At 50.7% G+C, this 27,420-nt stretch overlaps 1 protein-coding gene across 3 annotated transcripts in view; it reads left to right on the forward strand.

Moving 5' to 3' along the window:
• Positions 1-27,054, forward strand: part of MTUS2 (microtubule associated scaffold protein 2) — a 574,399-nt gene extending 547,345 nt beyond the window's left edge. For all 3 annotated transcript variants that reach the window (XM_032879978.1, XM_032879977.1, XM_032879980.1), the window contains 7 exons: positions 1,210-1,424; positions 8,673-8,778; positions 11,852-11,925; positions 15,492-15,590; positions 16,661-16,780; positions 19,751-19,848; positions 24,129-27,054. In XM_032879978.1, the coding sequence (XP_032735869.1) occupies positions 1,210-1,424; positions 8,673-8,778; positions 11,852-11,925; positions 15,492-15,590; positions 16,661-16,780; positions 19,751-19,848; positions 24,129-24,342 (926 nt within the window). In that variant the 3' untranslated portion in view covers positions 24,343-27,054. The remainder of the gene's footprint in view (positions 1-1,209; positions 1,425-8,672; positions 8,779-11,851; positions 11,926-15,491; positions 15,591-16,660; positions 16,781-19,750; positions 19,849-24,128) is intronic.
• Positions 27,055-27,420: the final 366 nt, after the last annotated feature.

Below are 27,420 nucleotides of genomic sequence, written 5' to 3' on the forward strand. Positions count from 1 at the left end.
TTGAACTAGCTGCCTCTTTAGGGTGGGACTTCTCATTAGGATGTTTCAAATGCGGTCTCACTTCCCCTGGGTGTGTGTTCCTGATCACTGCCGCCCCCCCCCCCCCACACACACAAGGTGCAGATCCCATTTAGCCGGCGTTCACACCGTTGCGAAGTACGTGACCGTGTTTCCCCAGCATGTCGTGCAGAGCGGCGGGCGTTTGTGGAACGTACATGTTGTGTGTGAGCACCTTTCTGTGTGCGTGTGCTGGATGTAAGCAACTCCATGTGGCCTAAGCAGAGCAGATTGTCAGGCTGTTTTTCTCCTTCTTGAAAAGTTAGCAGTGGAGGCAGCGATCTTTAAAATGGAAGCCGTCACTCCTGCCTGTAGCCTTAGGGAAGCACAAATGCTAAGCAGAGCAGGGGCAGGGTTGGGGCGACTGGGTATGGGCTGTGCCACTGTCCCCATCCCCTGCACAGAAAACATACCACGGCTCTGCTGGGTGTCATGCCTACGCCAAGGGGTATTGAGCGGTTGGTCCTTCTGGGGGAGAAGAATGGTGGTTTGTGAAGCTCCCACATCCCTGCACCTTCTCTGAGATCGTCCCACCTGGCATTTCAGCCCCGAGGGAACAGCCTTCAGTATCTGCGTGTCCTCCCTCCCCTCTGACCCCACTTCCCCACCCCCTCCCCATCCTGTCCCCAGCTTCCAGGGACACTCAGGTCCTAAACCTCAATGGACATGAGTCACCATGGACCTTGTGAAAAGTAAATCCTGAGTTCCTGTCCCAGGGGCTCTGACCCACTCAGAGCATGCCTAGGAGCGGGCATTTTTAACAAATACCCCGTATCTTGATGGCTGTGGTCTGTGGGCTCTCGGAGAGGCCCTGCTGTAGTACAGGAACACAGGGCTTGTGGTCAAAAAGCCTAAGTTTGCCTTCGCAGCTCTCTCTCCGCACACTGGAGGAACCTTGGGCAAGTCCCATGAGCTCCCTGGGGCTCAGGTTCGACCTCAACACCCAGAGTCTGTTGTAAGGATCAAATGTGGTAGAGGGCAAAGCGCTTTGCAAAGGCTGAAGCTCTCCAGAAGCAGGAGTAAGAGGAGCTCACCCTGGTTGTGACGGTGACTGGAGTGATCCACCGGTGGGGATTAAAGACACTTGGGTGTGATGCCTTTGGTCCTGTAACCCATTGTTTAAAAGGGGTTATTCCCCCCCTCCTCCCCCAGCCTTCCATACAGCCAAGTGTGAGAAGCTACAGAAGGAGAAGGAGGACCTGGAGAGGCGGTTCGAGGAGGAGGTGCGGAAGCTGGGCTGGCAGCAGCAGGTGGAGCTGCAGGACCTGGAGGAGCGGCTGCAGCTGCAGTTTGAGGCGGAGATGGTGCGGCTGCAGGAGGAGCACCACGCCCAGCTGCTGCACGTCAGGTGTCAGCACCAGGAGCAGGTCAGTTGGCCTGGGGCTCCGGCTCTGCTGTCGGGACACACGGGTGCAAGGTGGAGGGGAGCCAGCGCTGCTTTAGCAAGAAGCCCCGCTCTAGGAGGTGAGCTTCTGGAAAGTTCACTCTCCGACCTCCTTTCTTCCTGCTGTCCCCTCTCTCCCTCCCCCACAGACACCCTGGCCTCCAGCTCCCTACTTCCCAGGCATACTCCCACGGGGGGCGGCAGGGCGGGGCGGGGAGTACTTTTCCCGCTGCCTGGAATGCTCTCCCTCCAGACATTCCATGGCTCCCTTTTTCCCTCTCATCCAGACTGTTCTCCAAAGTTACTTTCTCCATGAGGCTCTTTGTTTCTCGAAACTTACAGCCCCTCCCCCACCACATACACGCTTTTCCTGCCTCATCCCTACTCTAGCCACGTATCACTGTTGAACAACTATACATTTGACTCAGGTCCCCCGTTTCTCATCTGTATATTCCACGGAGGGCAGTGATTATCATAAGGAAATGCCCCTAGCACTTGTGATGCACCAGGGGACTGCTCTTAACTCTCTTCATATACTAACTCACCTAGTCCTCTCAACAGCCCTGCGAGGTGGGTACCGTGATCACCCCCATCTTACTGGTGAGAAGACCAAGACTGAGAGGTTAAATAACCAGCCAGAACTCACAGGGCAAGGCACAGAAAAGTCAGGGTGGAACCCAGTTTGGCTCTGGGGTCCCATGCCGTCCAGCACGAACTTCGAATTCTCGGCCAGGTCTATCAGTGTCTCGTGCCCTGTCCCGTGCCTACCCTCAGCTTGTACCTGCTGAATGAGGGATGAATTCCTCTGGTTAACCTCAGCGGGCCAGTCTTGGAGAGGGCAGTGCACCCTGGAGCAACTGGGGAGGGTTCCCGGGGCCATGCCCATCCCCTCAAGCCAGCTCCCCTTCAGGACTGCGGCTTGGGCAACGAGACATGGGTCCCCTGAGAGCTAGTTCGGCTCCGGCCTCTGCTCTTCCCTCCAAGCCCCCAAGGCCCTGATGCCCTAATGCCCGCTTCTAACAGGTGTGTTATTTCACGGCGTCTGCCAGGGACATCGCTAAAGTAGACTGGCATTTGTGAAGAGTGCTCTTTGTATGTTGGGGCGTGTGCTGAGCGGCCCTTCATTATCGTGAGTGTCCGGGCTGCTCTCCTCGGACACCTTCCAGACAGACATCCTGGACGGCAGTCCCCGGAGGCTTGTGAACACAGAAGGCGCAAGTGTCATTTCAGAGTAATAATAAGCACTGCTGTTCTAATTTGAAATCTCCCACTGGACAGCCCTTTATTCGGTTTCTCAGGTTAGCAATCTCCTTTTCTAGAAGCCTATGGAAACCAGACACACCTGCCTGCTTGAGGTGCATTAAACCCTGAGCCCAGGAAACAGAGCAGTTGGCAGCTAGAGTTACCCACTGCGGCAAAGATCAGAAACTGAGCCCCAGCGTCTTGCCTCCTAAGCTTGTGGAGAAGCGCTCCCCTGAGCAGGTGTTCGCACCTGCTGCTGTCCACAGCCGTCCCGATTTCCTGGCCCCTCGGTACCTCTCAGATGTGTGCAGAGACCAACTTGTTCTGTGCCTTTGTATCCCTGGGCTGTTCATTCCCTGTTTTACACAGAACGTGTTTTCGGTCGTAGCCACTAAAAAATTTCTGATCTGCAGTTAGGGGTTGGTTGAGAGGATGCCAGGAGGCAAGGAGGTGGTCACCAGCGGGAGAAGGTGCCTGGAGGGAGTCCTCTGAGCAGAGGTAATGTCGGGGTGCTGTGTATGGGAACCACAGAGCTGAAGCCAGAGCTGAGTGGAGCCTGTCCACTGGTGGGGCACTGTGGGGGTGCCTCATGGAGTTTCGCTGGGAGATGTGCTCTCACCTGGCCTCTGGGCTGGGCCACAGCAGCCTTGTAGAGATTTGATACTGGGAGGGATTGAAAAGAAAGAAGGTCCCGACTTTCCCCTTGAGAATGAGTTACATAAGCCACACATTTAAGATTTATCTTAAGGAAGGCTCTGAGTTCTGTTCTTCTCAATTCTTCATAAGAGCTAGAGATTCATTTATTCATTCATCAGTGCAAAGAATATTTAGCAAATGCCACTGCACTCAAGGCATTATGGCAGGCGACTGGGAGAGATACCAAGATATAGAACGTGTGGACTTGCAGGTTAGAGATCGGGGGCAGTTCTGAGACAAGGACCCAAGAAACCGTAATACTGGGTGAAAATTACAGAGGGCGCATTTAGGAATTTAGATTACTTCCAGCTATAAGGAGAGGGGAAAGCTTTATGAGGGAAATAGCTTCTGAAGACTTTCTATGCGGGTAAACCTGACCTATGGAAACCCGTTGGTTTGGGGGTGGGCGAGGGATGGCGATTTAAATCTATGAATTGTTTTGCTGCTATCCTGACCCTCCCCTTCTTCAGCAGAGAGCACGCAGGCAGTGGAGAGGAAGGTGAAATGCATGTCAGTCCTGCATTCCCAGTTTGCAGACAGAATCAATGCCCATTGGTCTAGTGCAGGAGAAGCCTCAAGTGCATGACCATCATGGAGATGTGGATGCTCTGGGGTGTGAATTACCCACGTGGGGATCTCCACACCCTGTGGGTCTTCCTTGTCAGGGACAGCTACACTTGGCAATGCTAACTCCGCAGGTAGCAGCATGTCTGTGCTCCTGGAGCCTTAAAAACCAAGTTAACCAATCTGGCTTCTCCTCGTGCCCCAGTGCCCCAGGCTGGCAATGGGGAGGCAGTGTCAATTTCAATGTGTAGGATTTTGGGGGGCTTTAACTCAACTTAGGAACTCACTGCTAGGGCAGGCTGACCTCTGAGTTCACTGCAGTTTCATCCCGTAGGACAGATGCAGCCATCTGCTCACCTGGAGGGGCAAAGACCGTCTGTCTCTGCCTACACCTGAACTTCTGACAAAACACCCGTCCTTATCTTCACCCCACATGAGTTAAATCAGAATTGCTGAGGGGGGCCTGGTGTCATTGGTCTGTAAAAGCAGGGCCCCGTCCTGCAGTCTCTGGTTAGGGGCACGAGCAGGGACATGGGGAAAGCTTCTTGGCTTTCCTCGGTGACCTCCAAGATAGAGTAGGACTTTGATTTTAAAAGCAGGACTAAAAGGTGTTTCATTAAAATCAGCTTTCATTTTCTAGCTTACTTCACATTAATGAAAGTCAGATCGCCAAAGCTCCCTTTTCTCGAAGCACATAGAGCACGCAGGACAGATTTTCACAATCAACGCACATGCTTTTCCCAGTGCGCCCCAAGCGTCATGGTTTCTCTGTCCGGCTTGCTGCCCTGTCTGCGGCTGTCCCCCATGGATACTTAGCCACACAGCCTGGTAGCCAGTGACCAGATTTGTGACCTTTGACCTCAGTGCTCCCAGACCCTTCGTCAGTTTGTCTTACTCCCTGACCTGGCCCTGAAGTCACTCTTCTCCGGGGACCACTGGCTTCCTAGATGCCTTATGGATTCCACTCAATAAAGTCAGAGCGGAGCCTCTTCTTGAGCGGCTGTGCTGGTTCTTCAGAGTTGCCACCAGCCTTTCTCCTGGGACATACTTTCTACCCTTTCCTGGAAAAAAATCACCCTTTTAGACTAGCTGGCAGGCTCAGCCTCCCCCCCCCACTTAATCAGGACCAGCAGAGGCCACTTTGTCCATCGTGTTGCATCACGTCGGTCGTGTGCGGTCGGCGTTCAGTGGCCAGCAGCAGAAACCACGCTGTCCCTAATCAAACCAAATGACGTCCCCGGGGGCATGCTGTCTTCCAGCACCAGAGCCCCCGCATGCACTGGGGAGGCGGTGCAGAGAAGATAGGGCCTTCCGGGCAGCGCTGCCCACGTGCTGGGCTGCGGAGGGACAGCGACCCCGGGGACGCGATGAAGTCACACTGGGCAGTTTGGCACCGCTGGCTGCCTGCTCTGAGTCAGTGCCTGGGAGGCTGTACCAGGGTCGGAAGGGAAGGAGGGTCTTGTCCTTACCTAGAAAGGAATGTCAAGAGAGCCCTGGGCAGAGTAAACATGGGCCGGCTCCCTCTGTTTGACCAGCTATGAATGTAGAGTCTGGGGTGGGCGCCGATGGGAGTTGAATGTGGTTTGGGTTTAATGAGTGAAACTGAGGCTTCCTCATTCTGAAGGTCAGTCTTTTCGAGGTGAATTGCCAAAGCCTCAGACAACTGCGTTTTGCAAATGGCCCTACAGCTGCAGTCTTACCCATCTGAGGGTGGTTTTCCAAGCTTTTGCTCTGCTGCAATTCAGCCCCACTGAGCCACGCAAGCAGCTGGGGGAGTGGAGCCAGCTGCAGGGAACAGCTGCCTTGGGGAAGGCCGGCCAGGGCTCTTCCAAGGGCACATCGATAGCCTCTTCTGTGGCACAGCCCACAGCTCCCTCTGCCTGCTGGAGGGAGGAGGGTGGCCCAGGTATGGTTCAAGGGACCCCTACCCAGGGTTCTAGACGGAAAAGAAGTATGCTTCACCCAGCGTAAGTCTGCTGTGGACTGACCTAATGTAGTGCCTTTTGCCTCTGACTGGGTGATCTGTGTGCCCAAAATGATCTTGTATTTCCCTTGGTTCAACTTGTCTGAATCTCCTCACCTGCCTTCAGAAGGTTTCCAGTCTTCTCAGGCTGAGAGACCTCACTGGCCGCTTTGGAGGGGGAGCCCGTGCTCCAGAAAGAAGCCAGGAGCCATGGGAAATGTGGTGGGGATTAATACCATGACGAGAAAGGGCATGCCAAGAGTGGACAGCCCCTTCTTTTCTCTATGCCTTAAAAACCATAAAGATGTATAGAACTTACTGAAATTACTAAATACTGAAGAGTGAGGATTATTGTGCCCAAATTTTGGCTTATTGGCTCCCTTCGAAACTGGGAGTACCTTCGAAACGGTACTGGGCATTCCATTCCTTGCATATGCCCTTTCTGAGTTAGGGACTTAGTATTTCATTCATAAAAGCACCTCCGAGAGGCCGTAACAGAGAGCTCGTGCCCTTACATCACCCTTCACGTATTGGGGGCAGTATTTTATCACCAGTAAGTCAAAGACCCGCCTTCAAACAAACCAGAAGGGCCTGTGTTTAGCCACAAACATAACGTAGAATTGCCAGTCGAGGCATATTCAGCTCCGGGGGCACGCGGGACTCTTCTGGAACCTAGCCCTTGCATTCATCTGTCTTTCCTGAAACCAACCATGGCAATTTATATAAGAGCCTAATAAATTAGAACCATACCAAGGACTGATGGAAGTTGTTTCTTTATTCCAAACTGGGTAATGTAACTCCAAATAATGTGGAGTTACTTGTTTCTACAGTGTCCTATGGGCTTAACTGACATCAGTAATAAAGCAGAAAGAAAAGATATTTCCATTTTTTTCATTTTTTTAAATCAGTGATTTATTTTTCCAGGAGACTAAAAGGCTTGGGACAAGGATGCTATGAAAACCTCATATAAACAGGAATTGGGCAATTAAGTACTGTGGTAATCAGCCTTTCTGCCGAGTGCATTCATAGCTCTGAGCCTCAAGTAAAAGATTGTTTAATCAAGAGTGACCGGCAAATAAAAGCAAATTGTTGCATACCACGTCCGTTTGCATATGATTGGGCAGCTTTCCTCACATGGTAGAGTTCATTGTTGGTTTTGCCAGTGAAAAGTTCTCATTTTCCATAGGAGAGAGAAGTCCGACAAATTCTCCTATGCAATTACACTATCCAGAATGGGAATCCTTCCCATTTTAAAATAAAAATACTCTGATGCATCCACTTCCCGAGTGGGCATTCTTTCTTGGAGAGCCCTTCCTCCCTTCGAGTCAAAGGTCAGCCTGTGACTTAGCCCCAGAGAAAGGAAGGACTCTAAGAGATGGCTGGCTATTACCTGTTCTCACCTGTCCGTCCAAGAGCGTCCGACCCTGGGCCCTTTTCCTGGTTCAGTGTTTCTCAAATGCCAGACTTTGATACACTGGTAGGCCACGAAATAAATTTCATGGCTTGCAACTGGCATTTTGAAAAACAAAGTGAGATAGAAATTTTAAGACCAGGTGATTTCAAGGAAGAAGGGAACCGGCTGTATCATGGAACTTTGGTTTTATGCGTGTGCCCATGCACAGTGCAAGGCACGGTGGTATTTTTTAACAATGGTTCACTGACAAAATATTTGGGAAAATGCTTTCTGGTTTGCTACTGTGGGGCGGGGGGGTGGGGGGATTGAAATTACTCCTTAAAGTCAGCCATTGGAGGTTAAAGCAACAGCCACAACAATAACAAAAACAGTAAGCACACTGGGGGTGGGGCGGTTTGCAGAGATCGGGAGGGGTCAAAATAAAAATCCTGGAGCAGCGGCACTGCCTGTGATTACATTCTAGAAATGTGCCTTCAGCCAGAGAAACAGGTGGAGTTCCACATTGCCAGGGCAGGGGGTGGAGGGAGTCCAAATTGCGATCTGGAGGGTAAGGTTACAGCGAAGCAGGGGTGCCGAGCGCGCACAGATCTGCCGGCCTGTCCTGGTGCTGGGGAGAGCATCCTGAAGCTCCGGTGGGGGTCTTGCTGGGGTACACTACAATGGTGTGTTTGAGAGAGTTTCCCCAGGGGGGTCAGACAGACCTAGGCAGGATGGGCAGCTCTGCCTATTACAAGCTCTTGGCAAAACATTTCAAACCCCTCTAAGCTTCGGTCTCCTTGTCTATAAAATGGGCATAAAAATACCTACTTCGTGATGTCACTGTGAGAGTTAAGCGCAGGAACCAATAACAGGTGGCTTAATGACCATTAGTTCCCTCCATTTGTCTTGTGTGCTGATGCTCCCACCTGCCACTGGCAACAGAGAACCAACCATCCAGCAGAGGGCCCTCTTCTTTTCCTTATCTTCCATTTTCTCCATGATGAGTTCGGGAGAAGGAATGGGAGCGGGAAGGGGGTGGGCCAGAAGCCAGGCCTTGGGCAGTGAAGAGCTGGCTCAGGCAGATTTCCCCCACTGGGAGCTGCCAGCCTCCTACAGACAACTGGGCTGAGGCGGTGACTTCCCTGTAACCTCCCCCTGACTTAGGGGGCTACTACATCATCACCAAATCCTGGCTCCCCTGCCTTGGTGCAAGACCAAGATGGCTGTCACCTCAGCAAAATGGCTTGTCCTTGACGTTTTGGTCACAGATCGCTCTACTAGTTGAATACCAACTGCATTCTCCAAGCTGCGAGGACACTCCTGCCACCCATTCCTCCATCTGTGTGTGTAACCATAGCTGTGTTCTCTTCCAGGTAGAAGATCTCACAGCCAGCCATGAGGCTGCTCTCCTAGAGATGGAAAATAACCACACGGTAGCCATTGCGATCCTACAGGATGACCACCACCACAAAGTCCAAGGTAGCTACCAGCCTTGATTTGGGCGGCCATTCGTGGTGGGCTGTGCAAGCCAAGACGTTGCTGCCACCCTTCCTGTCTTGCTCCTCTTCCCGTTTTCCCTTCCTCTCCATCCTGGTGTGTCTTTGTGTTGCTTCTTATGGAAAGAAGAGATGAAAAATCCAGGATCCATCCAGGTAACTATTCCTCTCCTCAGAAGCATTTACTGTCAAACTTGCCAGGATATGAGAACCCCGAGGAGCTGTGCCAGGGGACAGACACCAGCCTGGGTCCCACCTGGGAATCCCATGTAGCTGCTGTGGGCTTCCTGAGATCATTCTAATGGGTTTCAAAGCTGGAGAACCACTCTTTCAAAGTAGGCCTGGAAATCCTGGGTTTTACCGTGTCTTGTAGCCTTTTAAAACAAAATGTCGACCCTGAGATGGGTGGGCTTTCCCCACACTTGTGGTGTGTTCAGGGCCATGGCAGAGTCCAGCTGGATCTAGGTCTCCATACCTCATACTCAGACACCACATTCCCCATGGAGTTCCAAATCTTTCTTTTTACATTTTTTGTAACTTTGAATGATCTTTCAGTATGTAGAGGTTTTTTGTGGGTCATGACAAGAGTGACAACATCTACCATGTCTTACTAAGATTATTACTTTGTGAAAGAAGCTTTTTTACACCTTTGACATGCATTTCCATTAGTATATATGATTTATTTTTCAATTTCTCTCCCCACCTCACCTTTTTCCCTAGTTAACTGGTTGTTAAAGCATATTAAAAGCGATGAAATTCAATAAATAGATTGATTTTTAAGAGTTTGAAAGTTAACATCGAGTTTTTTTTTTTTTTAAAGATGTATTTATTTATTTTAGAGAGAGAGAGCATGAGGGGGAGGGACAGAGGGAGAGGAAGAGAGGATCGGAGCCTGATGCAGGGATCTATCTCACAACTCTGAGATCATGACCTGAGCCAAAAACAAAAGTCAGATGCTTAACCAACTGCGCTACCCTGGTGGCCCAACATCAGATTTTTTAAAATTTATTTTTAAGATGTTCTTTGTAAACCACAAAGCCCACTGTGCGACAATCAGTACTCATGTTTTGCTTCCCTCAAGCACCAGCCCCACCATCTCTGGGATTTATTAGTACATGAAAAAGTCCAGGCTGGAGGCAAGGAAGAGTACTTCCTGAGAACTACTTAAATGTATTACCTATGTCCTGAGAGCATGTCTCCCACTTAGAGTACCAATCCCCACTCTTGGCTGTACATTGGAACTACCTGGGGATTTTTTTTTTTTTTTAAATACTGATGTATAAATCCCACTGCAGAGATTCTAATTTAATTGCTTTGGGGTGCAGGCTAGGCATCAGGATTTTTAAAATCTCCCAAGGTGATTCTAACATCCAGCCAAATTTGAGAAACGTTGTCTTAGAGCACAGTATTAAGCATGGGACAAAATGTCATGACTGTAAAATAATGAAATTTATTATAGATACTAGTGATGGTTTATACCATCTCCAGAGTAGGTACTAGCTTTTTTCTTTTTGGGATCATCTGAAAGTGTCCTAAAATCCATCACTGCACTGTAGGAAAATGGTCTCTGGAAAGGGAATATGAATGGAAATAGTGCAATGAACCACAGTGTTTGTTGCCTTCTGCTTCTGTATTTTCATAAAAATAGATCTGGTAGAGTTTTCTGGTGAATGAAATCTCACTTAGATACCACATCCAAGGCATTTAAATGTCAAGGGAACGTAGGCATATTTAATGATAGATAAGAAATTTATTACTATGATCAGGGTGATGCTTTCAATGACTATTAAAACTAATCACGTAGACAGAGCCAGGTGGACCAGAAGCCTACATGGTTTTATGTCAGTGAAATCAGCACAAACTTTTTTTTTCCCCAAATGTAAATTTCAGCTATAAACAACCGGATTTCTTAGAGACTTTTGCCATCCTTACTTAAAAGATTTGGGTCAGTGGAAACCACGAAGTCTTTCCTAATTGTAGCTCATGCCAGCCAGAATGATAATTGCTGGCCTCCAGTGCTCTCCTGTTCTAAGCATGTGATCCTGGCTGATTAATGGGACCTTTCCTCCATGCAGTTATGAGATGAAAACAAATTGCTTGTGTAGCTAGAATGAGATGTGCTTCACCCAGCTAATAAGACTCTTTCCATCTGGAGGAAAATAGAATCCATTCACTAATAACTCTTACATGACATCCCTTTCTGCCTAACTTGCAAATTACTACTGGAATGACACTTTTCACAGCATAGAATTGTTCCCAACTCTCCAAGAGGAACCGGTCCAATTAGTCCTTCCTTCTGTCCAAGTGTCTTAATATCAATTCTTTGCTCAAGCAAATCTTTGAGATCTGTGGTTTCCAAAGTGTGGCCCAGAGGCCACCAAGGTGTCCTTGCAGATGCAGCCCTGGCCCCCTTCACACAGCCATTCCCCAGCAAGCCCAGGCTGGCAGCATGGCCGCTCACAGCAACACGCTCCCTGGAAGGCCACCTTCTTCAGCCCCAGATTGCTGTATCATGGTGGAAAGGGGAGTGATTTAACATTGATGACCCAGCTGTTCTACCTGAAGAAAACTCGGAGAATGACAAGTATTGTGGAGATAGATATGGATAGATACGGAGTGGTGGTAGAGCAGGTTGAAAGAATGGGTGTGCCTGTGCTCGTGAGCACGATTGTGGCTTATTTATCTATTTATTTAGAGGGAGTGGGAAAGGGGTGGAGGGAGAGAGAGAATTTTAAGCAGGCTCCATGCTCAGCATAAAACCCAATGTGGGTCTCCATCTCATGATCTTGAGATGATGACCTAAGGGGGAATCAAGAGTTGGACGCTTAACCTACTGAGCCACCAAGGTGCCCCTACACGATTGTGTTCTGTCCGCTTCCCTTCCTCATTTCTTTCCTCTTTCCCTTCTTTTCCTTCTTTGTCCTAGTCTTTGCATTTGATTTCCAAGTATGGAGCTATCAGCCAGTGTCCCTTATTTACCTACATCCTAAGTCTGGCAGAGTCTTGTTTGATCCTTTTCAAAAGACCAGCTTGACTATCTGATCTCTTCTCTACAGAACTGATGTCTACCCATGAGCTTGAAAAGAAAGAATTGGAAGAAAATTTTGAAAAGCTGCGGCTGTCCTTACAGGTTAATATTCATTCTCTTAACTCTGATATCTAGATAAATGCCGACATTGACCCAGCATCTGCTGTGTATTGGATTCCATACTAAGCGCTGGAATATAGAGGTAAATGGGACAGACTCCCTGCTCTTTGAGAAGTTACTGTCTGCTCAGACAGCTGTGACCTGAACAGTGACAGACAACACAAAAGGTAACACGGACGTACACCCCATGAATGATACCATTAGTGAGCACACAGGAGTTCCAAGACACTGCTCCCCACTTGCCATGCTCAGAGGGGCACCTGAGCTGTGTCCAAACGAAAGGGAGGACTTGAGGAGGAGAACATTCCAGGCAGGGGGAATAAAAGGGTCATTCATAGCATATGTTCTGGGGATTATAAAAGGGGCTTTAATCACCTGGAGGTGGGTGAGATGAAAAGAACCTTCTTTGCCTTCCACTGCCCACCTACAGAAAACGTGGGTCTCAGAGGCCAGGGAGCTGCCTGGCTTCCTTCTGACCTCTAAGGGGAGAATGACTGCTCTCACCAGTCACATGCTTCTCCCTCCTTCCTTCTGGAGACCCAGGCCTCGCCCACCCATGGGGCAGAGCCACCTGGGAAGCAAGGGCAAGGTCGGTGGCCTGGCTTCCATTCCCAACTAAGGCTGCCTCAATTATAACAAGATTATTTGTTAAATATTAGGAGCACTCACATCTGGAAATTATGGAAGGTGATGACTAAAACTGTAAGACAAAGGTAGGAATTTTGCTTCTTTGAGGGCGTACTTTCCCCTGGCAATGTTCATTGCACAGAGCCTGCTCTCCAAGAAAAGAACCCAGGATTGTGGAGCTAACCAGTGTCATAGCTACTGAATGTACTATGCAGAAGTTTTAAAATGGGCCACCACCTGCTGTGAGCCCCCCCCAATCTCCTACCTCTCCATCCATCCGTCTGCTGATGCTTCTGCACTATGCCCGTGCAGTCCTCACATGGCTCAGCTGCAGCACCTAACCCCAAACTGCCTTCGTGTGCCCCACATCCCATACCATCAGATGCACTCCCCGCCAGGGCATAAACCAGGACCACACCACGATGTAACAAACCCCTCCAGTCCCAAAACCAAAAGAAGTGAGAGTTTTCTATCACATGTGAGTCTTCACTCTGCCACTAACATTGAATTGTCATGAACTGTACACAGTTTGGTTGTAACGTTCCATGGGCAGAATTCATCTGGGTTGTTTGGTACAGAGAGGATGGGATTGTTTAAGTCAAACTTTCTGGGCTCCTGGTGGGTAGGGAAACAAGTCTGGGGATAAGAGATGTGAGCTTTGAGTTTAAATGCCCAGTGTACCTCCTCTTAGTAGCTTTGAAATCATGGACAGTCACATAAGCTCTGTAAACCTTGCTTTACTCATCTGTAAAATGGGGGCGTTAACAGTACATTCCTCAAGGTGTGAGCAGATTAAGGGAAATAACGGATGTAGCCAACCATTAGGTTGGCTCACAGTAGATGTTAGTAAGGAGCTGCTGTCGCTGTCATAATAGTTTCAGCACTGTTACATTTACTGCTGTTACTGTCACGCCACTGGTTAATTCCTGAGTGGCCCTTGCTATGCTGGGTCACCAGCTGGGCCTTTATGCCTCTCCGCTGGACTCAAAGGAGCCACCCCAAGCTGAAAAACAGTCTCTTCTGCCTGATTGCTGGGGGGCACCATTGTGTGCCTGTGGATCTATTTTGAGTCATGGTGAATAAGGCAGAAAAAACACAGTTTGACATTTTAGATTCATCCCAGGGGGCGTTGGCCAGATGCGTCTTTCATTGTTTTGACAGCGTGGACAAGTCTGGTGTGGGAGCCGGGTAGTGGTACAGCCGTGTGTATTCCCGTTCTAGAAGGTGACCGCACCGCCCAGGGACTGTGCTAGACCCCAGCCGGGGTTGCACTGGGCTGGGATCTACATTCCCCAGCTCCCGTGTGTGCAGACTGCCCATGATAACTCTGTCGTCCTAATGCACCAGCCTTTGTGTTTAATGACACTGTGGGGGCTTTTCTTTTTCTTAAAAATGAAATCGGAAGTAACTGGAAACAAAAAAAAACAAAACAAAACAAAAAAGGAAATAAAGAAAGAAGGAAAAGAAAAAAGAGGAAAAAGCACCTGCCAAAGATGGTTTGCAGAACAGGGTCCTCTGGTGAGAAGGAGAAAGCAGGCAAGCCAGGGCTTCCTCCAGGACGGTGTTTTTATGTGGGATTACATAATTTACAACACCTCGCTCTTAAAATGAGGGGGATGAGGCCGTTTCTGTTGTCAGAAGAGTTCCTGAAGACCCTAAGTCCCTTCATTTTAATGTCACAGAAACGGTGTCGTGGGGTGGAGAACTTTGGGATACTCTGTGCAATCGAGGAACCATCTAGCATTGCAAGAAAACCCACTGCCTGGCATCCTTCGCTGGCCGGCGGTGATCAGGCGTTGCTGGGGTTGCCAGGGAGGCTGAGGGTAGTTGCACCTGCCCCAGCAGCCAGGGCAGGAAATGGTTCCTCCTCGGATTCACCGTCATCTTCTCAGCCTGCACACAGAGAGCTGCCCCATGGCTGGTATGTGCCAGGGGCCAACAGTGCTGGTGTGACTGGGCAGATGGTCTACATGGGAGAAAAGACTCTGCTCCCCTGGTGGCTCACACCAGGGACATGCAGTCCAGCCCAGAGTCCCGGAAAGGACGAGGGAGGCCAGAAGTGAGCCCAGAAGGACAGAGAGCTGGCCAGCGGAGGCAGTGCTCGTGAGAGAGCTGGAATGTCGGGTGGGCGGGGGTTGCAGTGAGAATGGAGCTGGGAGGCAAGAGAGGCCGATCAGGAGATATGTGAACATTGTGTTAAATATGCACTTTATCTTGATGCCCATGGGGTTTTCCATGGAGGGGGCGACGGGTTCGGGTTTGCACTTTAGATAGGTCCTCCTGCCTCCACCCTGAGGGCAGAAGAGTTATAACCCAGGTCCAGGAAAGGGCAGCAGTGGGGCTAAACTTGAGGTAGAGGGAGAGGGACCGGGAGAGTTCATGGACTCCATGGGCATTCAACAGGTGGAATTTGAAGGACTCGATCCTTGACCCCCAAATCAGTGTGTCTGGTGGTGGGAGGAGGGGTCTCAGGCAGAGAGGGAAGTCAAGGTTGGTTCAATGCTTTATAAATGAGGACAGTTCTTCTTTGAGATGGATAGATTGTTCGTCCTCAAGTTGGGGACTAGATGCATCTCTCTGCTGAGAGTCTGCCTCTGTGAGGTCAGGGATTACGTTTTCGATGCCTCCCTCCAGAAAGCTGCTGATTTGGAGAGGAAGGGCAGCACACTCATGTTGGGAGGCACCTTGAAGTCGAGCCACCTGCTCTGAGTTCTCCCACACCCCAGGGTCAGGACGCTTCATGCGCAGCCTCAATGCCACATGACGCCCACTTGGTGATGCCCATGGGACAGGAGATCCAAGCAGCCTCTGATCTCTTGACCCCACAAAGAGTGCATCGGGCCGGATAGCCCTCCCCTCACAGCTGCCCAGGCCACTGTGTCTGCGGTGGACTGAGCTGGGCTTCTTGTCATTCCCTGCAGGACCAGGTAGACACGCTGACCTTCCAGAGCCAGTCTCTGCGGGACCGAGCCAGACGCTTTGAGGAGGCTCTGAGGAAGAACACGGAAGAACAGTTGGAGGTAGTCATGCTCCCCAGGCCTCGTGGCTCCCAGGGGGGCCTCACCCCAGGAGTCCCTTCAGCAGTCTCCCCTGGAGACCGGACCTCTGTGTAGATCTGTGGCCGGAGTGACAGCCGGCCAGAAGAGGTCCCTGTCAGTACCCTGTCTGTGTCTTTTCTGACACAGAAGACAGCTGTGGTTTTCTCCAGTGACATGTTATCTTTGCCAGATGGCACACTGCTCCCCAGCTGCTGTCCCTGAGCTCCTGGGAGCTCTGCACCCCAGCCAGGACCCCCCTTCTGCTCCATTCTCCCCCAGCTTTGGTTGCGCTGGTACAGGGGTCACCACTCACACCTGCCTTAGTTGGGGGAGTGGAGTGATTTCCGGAAAAGCTGGCAAAACTCCCTCCCACTGATGGAGGGTTGCCAGATAAAATATGTGACACCCAGTTAAACTTGAATTATAAAGAGGTGAATTTTTTTAGTATAAGTATATCCCATGTAATATTTATACTTAAAAAAAAAAAAGGTGGTTTGTTGGGAACTCTTGACTCAATGTCCTATATTTTGTTGTTGTCGTTCTTGTCATTATACCCAGCAACCTCACTGTAGCATTTCTTTTTCTAAAGTGCCTTTTCTGCTTTTTCAACTACTTTGCTCCTTTACCCTGAAAGGATGCCCCCGCCCCCACTCTGCGTGGGCCCAGGGGAGACCTGCAAATCACAACTTGTCTGGTGAATCAAGCAGTCTGGGTCCATGTTAAAAGCTAGTGATGAATTTAGTCTTTTGACCCCAGGGGCTCCCATTGGGGATGGGCTGGTAACATCCAGCCCTCCCCGAATCCAGACTTTTTGGTGGATGATGGCTTTACCTCTCTCATTCCCCAGGGAGCTGGATTTCTCCTAGCATCTCCAGTGGGAAACCAGTGAGCATCTTCATCAGGGAAGGCTGTGAGTGGGCTCACATTCACACTCCAGTGCCTAACGGGAAGCTTGCTACAGAAGGCTAGATTTTGCTGAATTCATGGCACTGGGGAATACTGGGCTTTTGCTGGGCCCCCTGGTAAATAGCTCTCGCTCTCCGCTGTTGTAGATCGCATTGGCTCCCTATCAGCACTTGGAAGAAGACATGAAGAGTCTGAAGCAGGTATTAGAGATGAAGAATCAGCAAATACACCAGCAGGAAAAGAAGATTATTGAGCTGGAAAAACTGGTGAGTCAGCCTGCCTCCTTGGGAGAGCCCCAGTAACCTGAGTGGTATGCCGTGTGGGCATCATAGATATCCTCACTCACGGTCTGCAGAGGCTGGGCCCTTCCCTGTCCATCCCTTACACCTGAGCAGAAAATGCCATGGCTGAGTCTCAAGACCTTTCTTAGGAAGCGAGGAATTCTGATAAGGAATCCAAGGTGGCCTTGTACTGCGTAACTGGGCAGCCCCCCTAACTGCCGCCTCCACCCCTGTCCATCCCTCCTCCCCTGGGGGACTGCTGCTTCCTCCCTCCTCCCTGCGAGGGACGGGTGGTAAGCCAGCGTAAGTGCAGCATCACGGAGGTTTATGCCAGGCACTGCGCAAACCACTTTAAGTCTTTGTTCTTTAACCCCAGACAGCAATCCACTGGAGCAGGTACCATCCAGAGGCTCCTTTCATAGATTCAGATACAGATGGAGGTCTAGGCAGAGGGTGCATCTCACCCAGAGGGTGGGAGTCCAGGCCCAGGCCCGGGTGCCTGGTCTCATAACCCTCTGCCTCCCCTTCAAGCCGGCTACCGCAGAACTAGCAAAGGCATTCCTTTGGGGAAATGGAGCCCCCCTGAGCTCACTCCCCTCCCTGGCAGGCACAAGGGTGGTGCAAAAGCTAGAGCTGGAGACAAGTCATTCGAAGTTGGTAGCAGAGCAGCCAGCTTGCAAGGAGACACCATCTTGATGCGGAGGTTGGCCTAAGGGTCTCAGATAGACCTTTTTTCCCCTTTTTTACTGTTATATTTAAATATAAGTTGATGCTATAAAAAGAAAAGACATGCATTATGAAAATTAGAAGATAAACAAAATCAAGAAAATTAGAATATATTTCCAAGTGCTGTTAGTACTTCCCAGAACTTTTCCTTGGTACTATGGACATGCCCCACACAGGGAGAACTTTGTATCCTGCTTTCTCCCAGCCAGCAGATCTTACTTGCCATCTCAGTCACGGATCATCTCATCTACCTTGTAAAGTTCCCTGCTTGTGTCTGAAATATCCCTTGAAGCTGGATTTCTCAACCCTGGAGCCGGTCTAGATGCACCTGTTGAATTCGGTTGTCATGTCCCCTTTTAACCTAGCACCCCCGCTCCTTGCAGACGTCTCATACCGCACGTGCTTATCAGGTAGGATGGGGGGAGATAGCAGTATGGCTGTCAGTAACCAGCATCCTGGGCTGTGGTGATCCTGTGGTGCCTCCCAACAGCCCAGAGTTTTCCAGCAAGGTCCGAGCCCTCTCCTTCCCAGCCAGGCCCACACAGGGACCGACGACCCTCCTCCTCCAGGCTGAGCCATCCACATTCAGTTGTCTAGTCCCCCACAAACTTTAGGGCTTATTTGGCTGGTTTTTGCCATGTTCCAGGCATTCTGCAACCATGCATGACTTCTCCTTCCAGAAACCTTTCTAGGCATAAAGAAAGAAGCAGTGTAATCACTTCCCATTTCCTGGGAGCAAAGATGAAGGCTGTAGGGAAGTTTGTGGGACAGAGCCCAGCCCTTTGGCTCTGACCCCTAGTCCTGGTCCTGGAAGGGCGACAGTTCTCCTCAAAGATTAAGACCCAACAGTGAATTTGTCATTTTCTCTTCAAGAAATAATTTATTTCTGGGTGGCTGGGTGGCTCAGTTGACTAAGCAACTGCCTTCGGCTCAGGTCATGATCCTAGAGTCCCGGGATCAAGTCCCGCACCAGGCTCCCTGCTCAGTGGGGAGTCTGCTTCTTCCTCTGAACTCTCCCCTCTCACGCTCTCTCTCTCTCTCTCTCTCTCTCATTCTCTCTCTCTCTAATAAATAAATAAATAGAATCTTTAAAATAAATAAATTAATTATTATTTATTTATTTCCAAATTTATCTTAGAATGGAACTGTACTTCCACAAGGCCCTAAGGGACACACAGACAGAGAAAAAGGCATAAATTGCAGGATAATAGCCATGGAAAATGTTATTTTTGGATCATGTACCAAGCCCATCTCAGGTTTCAGGTTCCTGGCTGCCCATACCCTCAGAAGGAAAAAAAATGTGTCCACATTATTTATATTTCTATCCCTCCGTTAATTCAGAATGTCATATCAAGCATACACGCCGGGGCCAGGTAGGCCAATGCTATGCAGTTGACTGTCAGGAAGAACCAGGGACCATCAGCCACACTAGGTCCTGGTGTCCACTTACGTCTGACAGCTTGTCTCTGACTGCAGGAGCACACACTGTAAGAAACATATTCTAGGGGCACCTGGGTGGCTTAGTCAGTTAAGCGTCTACTTTCGGCTCAGGTCATGATCCCAGGGTCCTGAGATTGAGGCCCAAATCGGGCACCCTCCTTAGTGGGGAGTCTGCTTTTCCCTTTCCCTCTGCCTGCCACTCCCCCTACTTGTGCTCTCTCACTCACTCTTTTTTTCAAATAAATAAAATCTCTAAAAAAATGTATTCTACACAGGAACCTGATGGATACACACACACGTATATGTAAAAAACATGTATAGCTAAAATATGAATAAGAAATACTTTTACTATATACAGTGCACTCTGATATTTTCTGTTTTATTTTGCTTAAAAAAGAAATGCTACTCATGTCTCTCTAACTTGATTTTACAACCCACTAATACATTGCAAACTGCAGTTTGCAAAGCACTGTTCCTTTTTTTTTTTTTTTGAAGATTTTATTTATTTATTTGAGAGAGAGAGCAAGCGTGTGAGCAGGGGGAGGAGCAGAGGGGGAGGGGCAAGCAGACTCTGGCTCAGCGGGGAGCCTGACATGGGGCTCCATCTCATGACCCCAAGATCATGACCTGAGCCAAAATCAAGAGCTGGACACCCAACCCACCGAGCCACCCAGGTGCCCCACAAAGCACTATTCTTGATAATCCTCCAAAGGTCAGAAGCCAAGGGCACTGGTCTTTTATCTTTGTCGCGGCCTCACTGAGAACCTCTTACCACTGCTTTCTTTGTAGGCAGAAAAGAACATTATCCTAGAAGAAAAGATCCAAGTTCTCCAGCAGCAGAATGAAGACCTCAAAGCAAGGATTGACCAGAACACCGTTGTCACAAGGTAGGTGGGCCTGGGTGTCTGAGCTTAACGAAACACGAAGCACCTACAACGTGGCTTTGCTCTTGAGCTCCTGGGAGGGCTCTGTGTTTATTCCGGCATCCACTGCATCTCATTCCTCTGAGCTGGGAGGCTTCCCCCCACACAGGCTCTTGGCATGTTGCATAGGAAGACGAGAAGAAAACACACCACGGGGACCATGGGGCCTGTGTCCTGGCTCTCCATATCAGGGGTCCCCACCTTGGGAGAAATGAGCAAAATTGGCAGAAGTGTGCGGCAGGGGTCTCCAGTACAGCTGAAAGGCGGAGGGGTTATTTCTGGGGAGTTTGGAGAGGGCTGCCCAATAGGTGTTCCCATACGAAAGAGAAAAACCACATGAGCCTAAACCACGCTCTGTTAGGTCCCTGGCGCAGAGCAGGGTGGAGCCCTCGGCTGCCGAGTGGTGGTCCTGGGGCAGCCTGGCCATGGCAGTGAGGACAGCAGGGAGTGACCAAGCCAGTGAAGCCTGCAGCCGAATGCAGCTGCTCTGAGTAACCCTGTTCCCGTCTCCATCCCCTGCTCTGCGGGGCTGCAACCTTCCAGGAAGGATACGGGTGTCCTCCCCTCTGCTGTCAGAGTGAAGTCAAGCAGAGTCCGGGCTTGATCAGCCAGCTGCCGCTTCCAGACAGGCTTCAAAGCTTCTGTGGTTCCGGTTCCAGACCACCGCAGTCAACAAGTATTGCAGTGAAGCCATCCAATGACTTTCCCCCAAAATGAATGGTTTCTCGGTACAGCGAACCGTCACATTTACACTATCCTAGAGTCTACTAAGTGTGAAATACTGTTATGTCTAAAGAAGCAATGGACACACCTTCATTTAAAAATACTTCATTGCTAAAAAAGGCAAGCCGTCATCTACACTTCCAGCGAGTTGTCACCCTTTTGCAGGTAGAGGGTCTCGGCTCACTGAGGATGGCTGCTGATTGATCGGAGTGGGGGCTGCTCAAGGCTGGGGGGGGTGGTCTGTGCCAATTTCTTAAAACAGTGAAGTTTGCTACATCGCCTGACTCTTCCTTTCACAAACCATTCCTCTGTAGCGTGGGATGCTGTTTGGTAGCATTTAACTCACAGCAGAACTTCTTTCCAAGCTGGGGTCGATCTCTGAAACCCTGAGGCTGCTTTCTCACTAAGTTGATGTAAGATTCTAAATCCTTTGTGGTCACTGCAACAGTCTTCACGGCATCTCCATCGGGAGCAGTTTCCATCTCAAGAATCCACTTTCCTGGCTCATCCATGAGGAGCAGCTCCTCGTCCGTCCAAGTCTGATCACGAGACGACAGCAGCGCGGTCCCATCTTCCCGCCCCACTTCTAGCTCCAGTTCTCTTGCTGTTTCCACCACCTCTGCGGTGACTGCCTCCGCGGACGCCCTGAACCCCTCCAAGTCCTCCAGGATGGTGGGAACCAACCTCTCCCAAGCTCTGGTGAATGTGGATATTTTGACCTCTTCCCATCAATCATAAATGTTCTTGATGGCATCTCGAATGGTGAATCCTTTCCAGAAGGTTTTCAGTTGTCCACATCCATCAGAGGAATCGCTGTGTATGGCTATAGGCTTACAGAATGTGTTTCTTAGAGAATAAGACTTGAAAGTCAAAGGTACTCCATGATCCAGGGGCTGCAGGATGGCTGTTGTGTCAGCGGGCATGATAACAACATTCATCTCGTATGTCCCAGTCAGAGCTTCTTGGATGACCGGCTGTGTTGTCAGTGAGCAGTCGCATTCTGATAGGAATCATTTTTCTCAGCAGTAGCTCTCAACAGGGAGCTCCACATGTTATAAACAGATGTGCTGTCATCCAGACTTCATTGTTCCATTTCTAGAGCACAGGCAGAGTAGGTTGAGCGTAATTCTGAAGGGCCCTAGGATTTTCGGAATGGTCAGTGAGCCCCAGCTTCAGCTAAAGTCACCAGCTGCATTAGCCCCTAACGTGAGAGTCAGCCTGTCCTCTGAAGCTGTGGAGCCAGCATTGACTTCTCCTCTCTAGCTCTGAAAGTCCTTGACGGCATCTTCTTCCAGTAGAAGGCTGTCTTGTCTACACTGGAAACCTGCTGTGGTGTGTAGCCGCTTTCATTGCTATCATAGCTGGACCTTCTGGAGAACTCGCCGCAGCTTCTCCCCCAGCCCTTGCTGCTTCACGTTATATTTTCTGTTACGGAGCTGGTTCTTTCCTTCAACCTCATGGACCAGCCTCTGCAGCTTCAGACTTTCCTCTGCAGCTTCCTCACCTCTCTCAGCCCTCCCAGAATCACAGAGACCTAGGGCCTTGCTCGGGGTCAGGCTTTGGCTTAAGGGAATGTTAGGGCTGGTTTGCTCTTCTCTCCAGACCACTCAAACTTTCTCCATATCATCAGAAAGGCTGTTTCACTTTCTTATCATTTGTGTGTTCACTGAAGCAGCACTTTTAATGCCCTTCAAGAACCTTTCCTTTGCATTCCCGACTGGGCTGCCTGTTTGGCACAAGAAACCCCAGCTCTCAGCCTATCAACGCTCTCAACATGCCCTCCTTACAAAACCCTGGTTTAAAGGGAGAGATGTGCCACTCTTCCTTTTACTTGAACCCTTAGAGTCCACTGTCAGGTTACTTACTGGCTTAACTTCAATATTGCTGTGTCACGGGAAATAGGGCGACACTCAAGGAGAGGGGAGAGCCAGGGGGAAAGCCTGGTCGACCGAGCGGTCAGAACACACACGTTCATTGGTTAAGTTTGTGATCTTGTACAGGTGCAGTTCGTGGCAACCCAAAACAATTACAGTAGTAACCTCAAAGATCACTGACCACAGATCAGCCGAACACATATAACAAGAATGAAAAAGTTTGAAATATTGCAACAATTACCAAAATGTGACTCAGAGACGTGAAGTGAGCCAGCGCTGTTGGAAGCTTGGCGCTGACAGCCATGCTCTCCCGAGGGCTGCCACAAATCTTCAACTTAGAAAAAAAACATAGTGTCTGCCAAGTTTCAGTAAAGTGAAGCCTGGTACCATGAGGTGTGCCTGCATTTTGTCCAGGAGGACAGAGCCCTCTCCGCGAGCCCCGCGCCCAAGCCCTGGCCCACTCCTCAGCTGTACTCCTTATTGGATCCATGTGGGTCACTGGGGGAAGCACACACTTGTGCACACACTCACACACATCCTTGTGTTTCCTGTCACACACATGCACACTCATGTGCACGGTCCCAGACTTGCACGGTCATGCTCCCTCAAATGCACGCACGCTCTTGTGTGCACCCCCCCCCCAGGTCCCACGCATATGCCTACACACATTCACACACATTGCCCTACAGCTGAACTCGGGGTGTTGGCGGCCCATTCCCGTCCCAGAGGGTCACAGGGAAGACCATGTAAGGGGAGCGGGTCTTTCCCCCCACTTTGGCAGGAGGGCTGGAGCCTCTGCTCTACCTGAGCCACTGTGCCTCCCCAGGAAATCACAAAGGCACCCTGGTTCAAAGAGCCAGTCCAGGCTTGATCCAAGTGAGCTGGCTGCCCGGGCTACGTCCACCCAGCTGCAAAATACATATGGGCTTCTCCCTCTCGGTTCCTCACAGGTGCTGTCATTTATAAAAAATATGACAAAGCGAGCAACTCACACTTCATGACAGATGGCACAGATGCCTTGATTCATTTTTCATTTAGCACATCCCTTTCTCAACAAACATCAACTGAGCATCTATTCTGAGCCAGACACCCGGCTGGACGCAGGGGATTCAAAGAAGGCAGCTCTGGTCCCTGTCCCCTGGGGCTCCCGGTCCAGCAGGCAGGCAGGTGCACAGATCAGCTTTTGCAGCCAGGGAAGGCGGTGCTATCATGGAGACCCCAACCAGGGGCAGGGAGGCCGGGAGGGGCCCTGAGGCTGAAGGCACCGTCCCCGTGCTGTCCTCAGTGTTGACTGCCACGCTCTCCCAGCCTCCTGGTGGCACACCCACACCAGCTCCCCACCTCCCTACTTTCCTCTTCTGCCTTCAGCATTTGCTCTGTCCAGTGGACAGCTAGCGCCTCCCCTGATGGGGCAGAGGGACGTGGAGTCTATTGGGAGCAGATGTGTTCCTGGGACAAGTGGAAACCACGCTTCGGCCCCTGGCTCCTGGTCACCGCAGTCCCACTTGTTCCTGTCCTCCCGCAGGTGCCTACCGCCTCCTCCCTTGCCCCGAGCCCACCGGCCTGGTGAATCTCACGATCAGTGCCCCCGCCCCGGCCCCCCGCGGCAGGATTGCTACCTGACTGTTTCTTGTTCTCCTCACGCAGACAACTGTCGGAGGAAAATGCTAATCTCCAGGAATACGTCGAGAAAGAAACCCAGGAGAAGAAGAGATTGAGCCGAACCAACGAAGAGCTGCTTTGGAAGCTCCAAACGGGGGACCCAACGAGCCCGGTGAAACTCTCCCCCACGTCCCCCGTTTACCGTGGCTCCTCCTCGGGGCCCTCCTCTCCCGCCAGAGTCAGCACGACGCCCAGATGACGCCGCACCAAGCAGCCTGTGGGAGCCTTGGCTCCCGCGAACCCCGAGCTTCCACCCGGAGGGAGTCATGACCCGGGGCCCCGCCCGCGGCGGGCCCTGCGCGCATGCTCAGTAGCTGCACAGCTGCATCCTAAGCAAAGTCCTCTTCTGATCCTCATATAAGACTGCCCTGGTGTTGGCACTTAGGAAAGCATAAACAGTAGTGTCTGGTGTGCAAACGTTTGACCGTAGTTAGACCCAAAAGAAAGAAACTCCCAGCTGTTCTCGAGCAATGAACTCTCACTGCAGAATTTCAGGTTAGTTACAAATAGCTCAGTTTTGAATATACATTGAATTATCATGTGTACTGCACCGATCTGTGTGTATATTGAGATACACGTATATACACATGCAGCGGTTCTGAATTGCATTTTTTTATAACATGATGTGCTGACATATTTTGGTGAAGGTCAGCAGTTTTCTAACTTGTGCCTAAGAATTATTGGGATATGAAAATGCATTTCTATCTAGCTTCCCAGGAATATTTCTACCCAAAATAGAAAAAGGAAAAAAAAAAAAGATACAAAGAAGAAGCGCCTTTCCGCCTACCACGAAGTGGTACTCTAACACAAACACCAGCGATTTGTGAACGGTAACTGCCTTTGGAACAGTCTGCTTCTTAGTCAACATGATGTGAGGTCACTACTATTCCATTCGTGAGTTTTAATTATTAATACTCCTGTCGTGAGTGCCTAAAGGACAGCAGCAGGAAGCCCTGAAGGGTTTAGCAGTTTTGCCGATGATACTCACGACAGCGAATCACCCAGTCTTGTAAACACAGGTTTTGCTTTTTTCCTAAGTGGCATCTTGGAATCCGTCATGAAGCTACTACACCCTCCGGAAAATATGGAGGAGCATGACCTTCTGGAGTGAGGGTGAGGATGACCTTGGAGTTGGCCAAGACCGTCCGTGCTCCATCCTCCAGAAGGGAAATTGCTGATAGGATCTGTATTTGGACGGAGCACAGAGTAGGAAAGCATCCTCCGGGATCCCCCCCTGGGGTGCTCCGATGTGATTCTCTAAATGATCAACCCACCATAAGATGACCTGCAGGCCCCCATTTCATAGGCAACCAGCCCCCCATCAGTTTGGTTCCATAACCCAACCCCATCACTGTACTCTGAGATGGCTCAGGGGTTCTAGCAGGGGCTTCCAGAGCACCGACCCTTCCATCCAGGGATCCGTTCCAAGCTGTGCTCGACCATCACACGACCTCCGGCAAAAGCCAGGCGTATTTTCTACCTGATGACCAAGCAGTACCACAGCCGACAGAGGTCCCTTGTTAGGCCCAGGTTGTTCTTCCCAACAGAGGAGCCTGACGGAAAGGCCAGCTGACGGTCCCTGGCTCCTGGACTGGCATTTGTCTTGGAAAAGGTAGATGTAGAATGTGAACGAACACTCTCCCCGTAGTGCTGTGGTATGGTAGGAGCATGACACACAGAGAAAGACATAGTTTTAACAGTTGATATGGTGACGATAACAATGCCTTTGTTTCCTGTTTGCGACAAAGACCCTGCACTTTCTCCCGACGGCCCCTCAGAATGGTCCCGAGCACAGGGCTGCCTCTGAGCCTGCCTGAGGCAAGCAGACTCATGCAGGGATGCCCCGTGTGCCAGGGCCCCAGAACCAGGAGGCAATGGCCCCACAGGAGGGGCCACCTTGCCGGGGGCCCCGCCTGCTCGGCTCGCACACAGCCCGCCGGAAGACAGGCCCGGTCTGTGTTCCTTGTGTGAGTCAAGGTTGGGCTTGCTGGCCTCAGGGACATCTCATTTCTAGCAAACCTCCAAGGGTCTTTGCCCATCCTTGGGACATACACAGTAGATCCCCACTGAAGAAACATGTCTCGTTTCCTTTAGCAGCTCTGCATGGTGTTGTGATGTTGAGTTGGGCATTCCACTAGAGTAGATCATGCCACGTTGACTAAATACACAAGTATTGATTCTATGAGCAGGCACCGCCTTTGAAAACGTCGCTTGGCGGTCGCTCGGCTCCGCCCGGGAGGAACCACTTGGACACCTGCTAAACGCAGTTACACAGCAATACTGAAGTCAGTGTTACGTTAGAATGTGCTACCGTGTGTTAGCCTATTGCCGTCAAAGTCATAGTGATGTTAGAACTAAGTAACCCCTCACTGGGTGAACTGAAGTGTTGCCCTCACCAGCCCTGCCCTTCGGTACTTGAGCTAATTCCCACATTGCCCTGGCTTCGTTCCTTCGTCGTGGGCACCCATCACGTGTTGCTCGTATCCTCAAACACGGGGGGACGGCAGACGCTGTGTCCCGTCCTCACAACCCCTGCCCCCCACCCCGCCCCACACACCATTAGGACCCGGACCTCTCTCAACATGGAATTCTCCCGGCTGTCCTCCTCCTGGGCTGGAGTGGTTTCCACAGACCGATGCTGTAGCCTCCCCACTGCCTAAGGACCCACCAAACCTCACCAGCCTCTTCCTAGTGTTTGGGAGACATGTCTGAGCCCTGCACCCACCCCTGCCCTCCACACCCTGGATGAGGTTCCGGGGCGAGTGTCGGGGGGATGTCTGCGGAGGGGAGGGGGCTGATGGGCTGGCCCACCTGGTGATTATTGGAATGGGGTCACACCTTATTTATCTGGCCCCTACAGTTTCTGTGTTGCGTATTTGTGTTTGAAGCATATTAAAATGAACTTGAGGGACCTTCTGTGATACGCACTTGATGTACCTGTCAGCCTGGCCCTCTTGGGCTCCAGGAGATTGAGGCTGGGGATCCCAGGCAGGGAGATGTTTGGCAGGCTGCGTTCCCTTTCTGATTGTGTCAGGGTCAGCTGATGGTCGCCAAGAACCCCTCTCCCCAGACCCAGCAGGTCCAGGGGCCCTGCAGCTGTCTTCCAGCAAAGACCCCCGGCAGTCCTGGCCTGTAATCGGGAAGAGCTCAGAGGCTCTGCTCGGCAAGGTCATCTTCATGGGCTGGGGCATGTTCCCGCAGGAACGGGGCTGGAAAAGGACACAAAAGACTGAGTACGGTCCCCTCGCCACTAATTTCAAAATCAGACCTAAACAGA

The sequence above is a fragment of the Lontra canadensis genome, unplaced genomic scaffold, assembly GCF_010015895.1.
Source record: "Lontra canadensis isolate GAN:19392208 unplaced genomic scaffold, GSC_riverotter_1.0 scaffold67, whole genome shotgun sequence".
In the NCBI taxonomy this organism is placed as follows: domain Eukaryota; kingdom Metazoa; phylum Chordata; class Mammalia; order Carnivora; family Mustelidae; genus Lontra; species Lontra canadensis.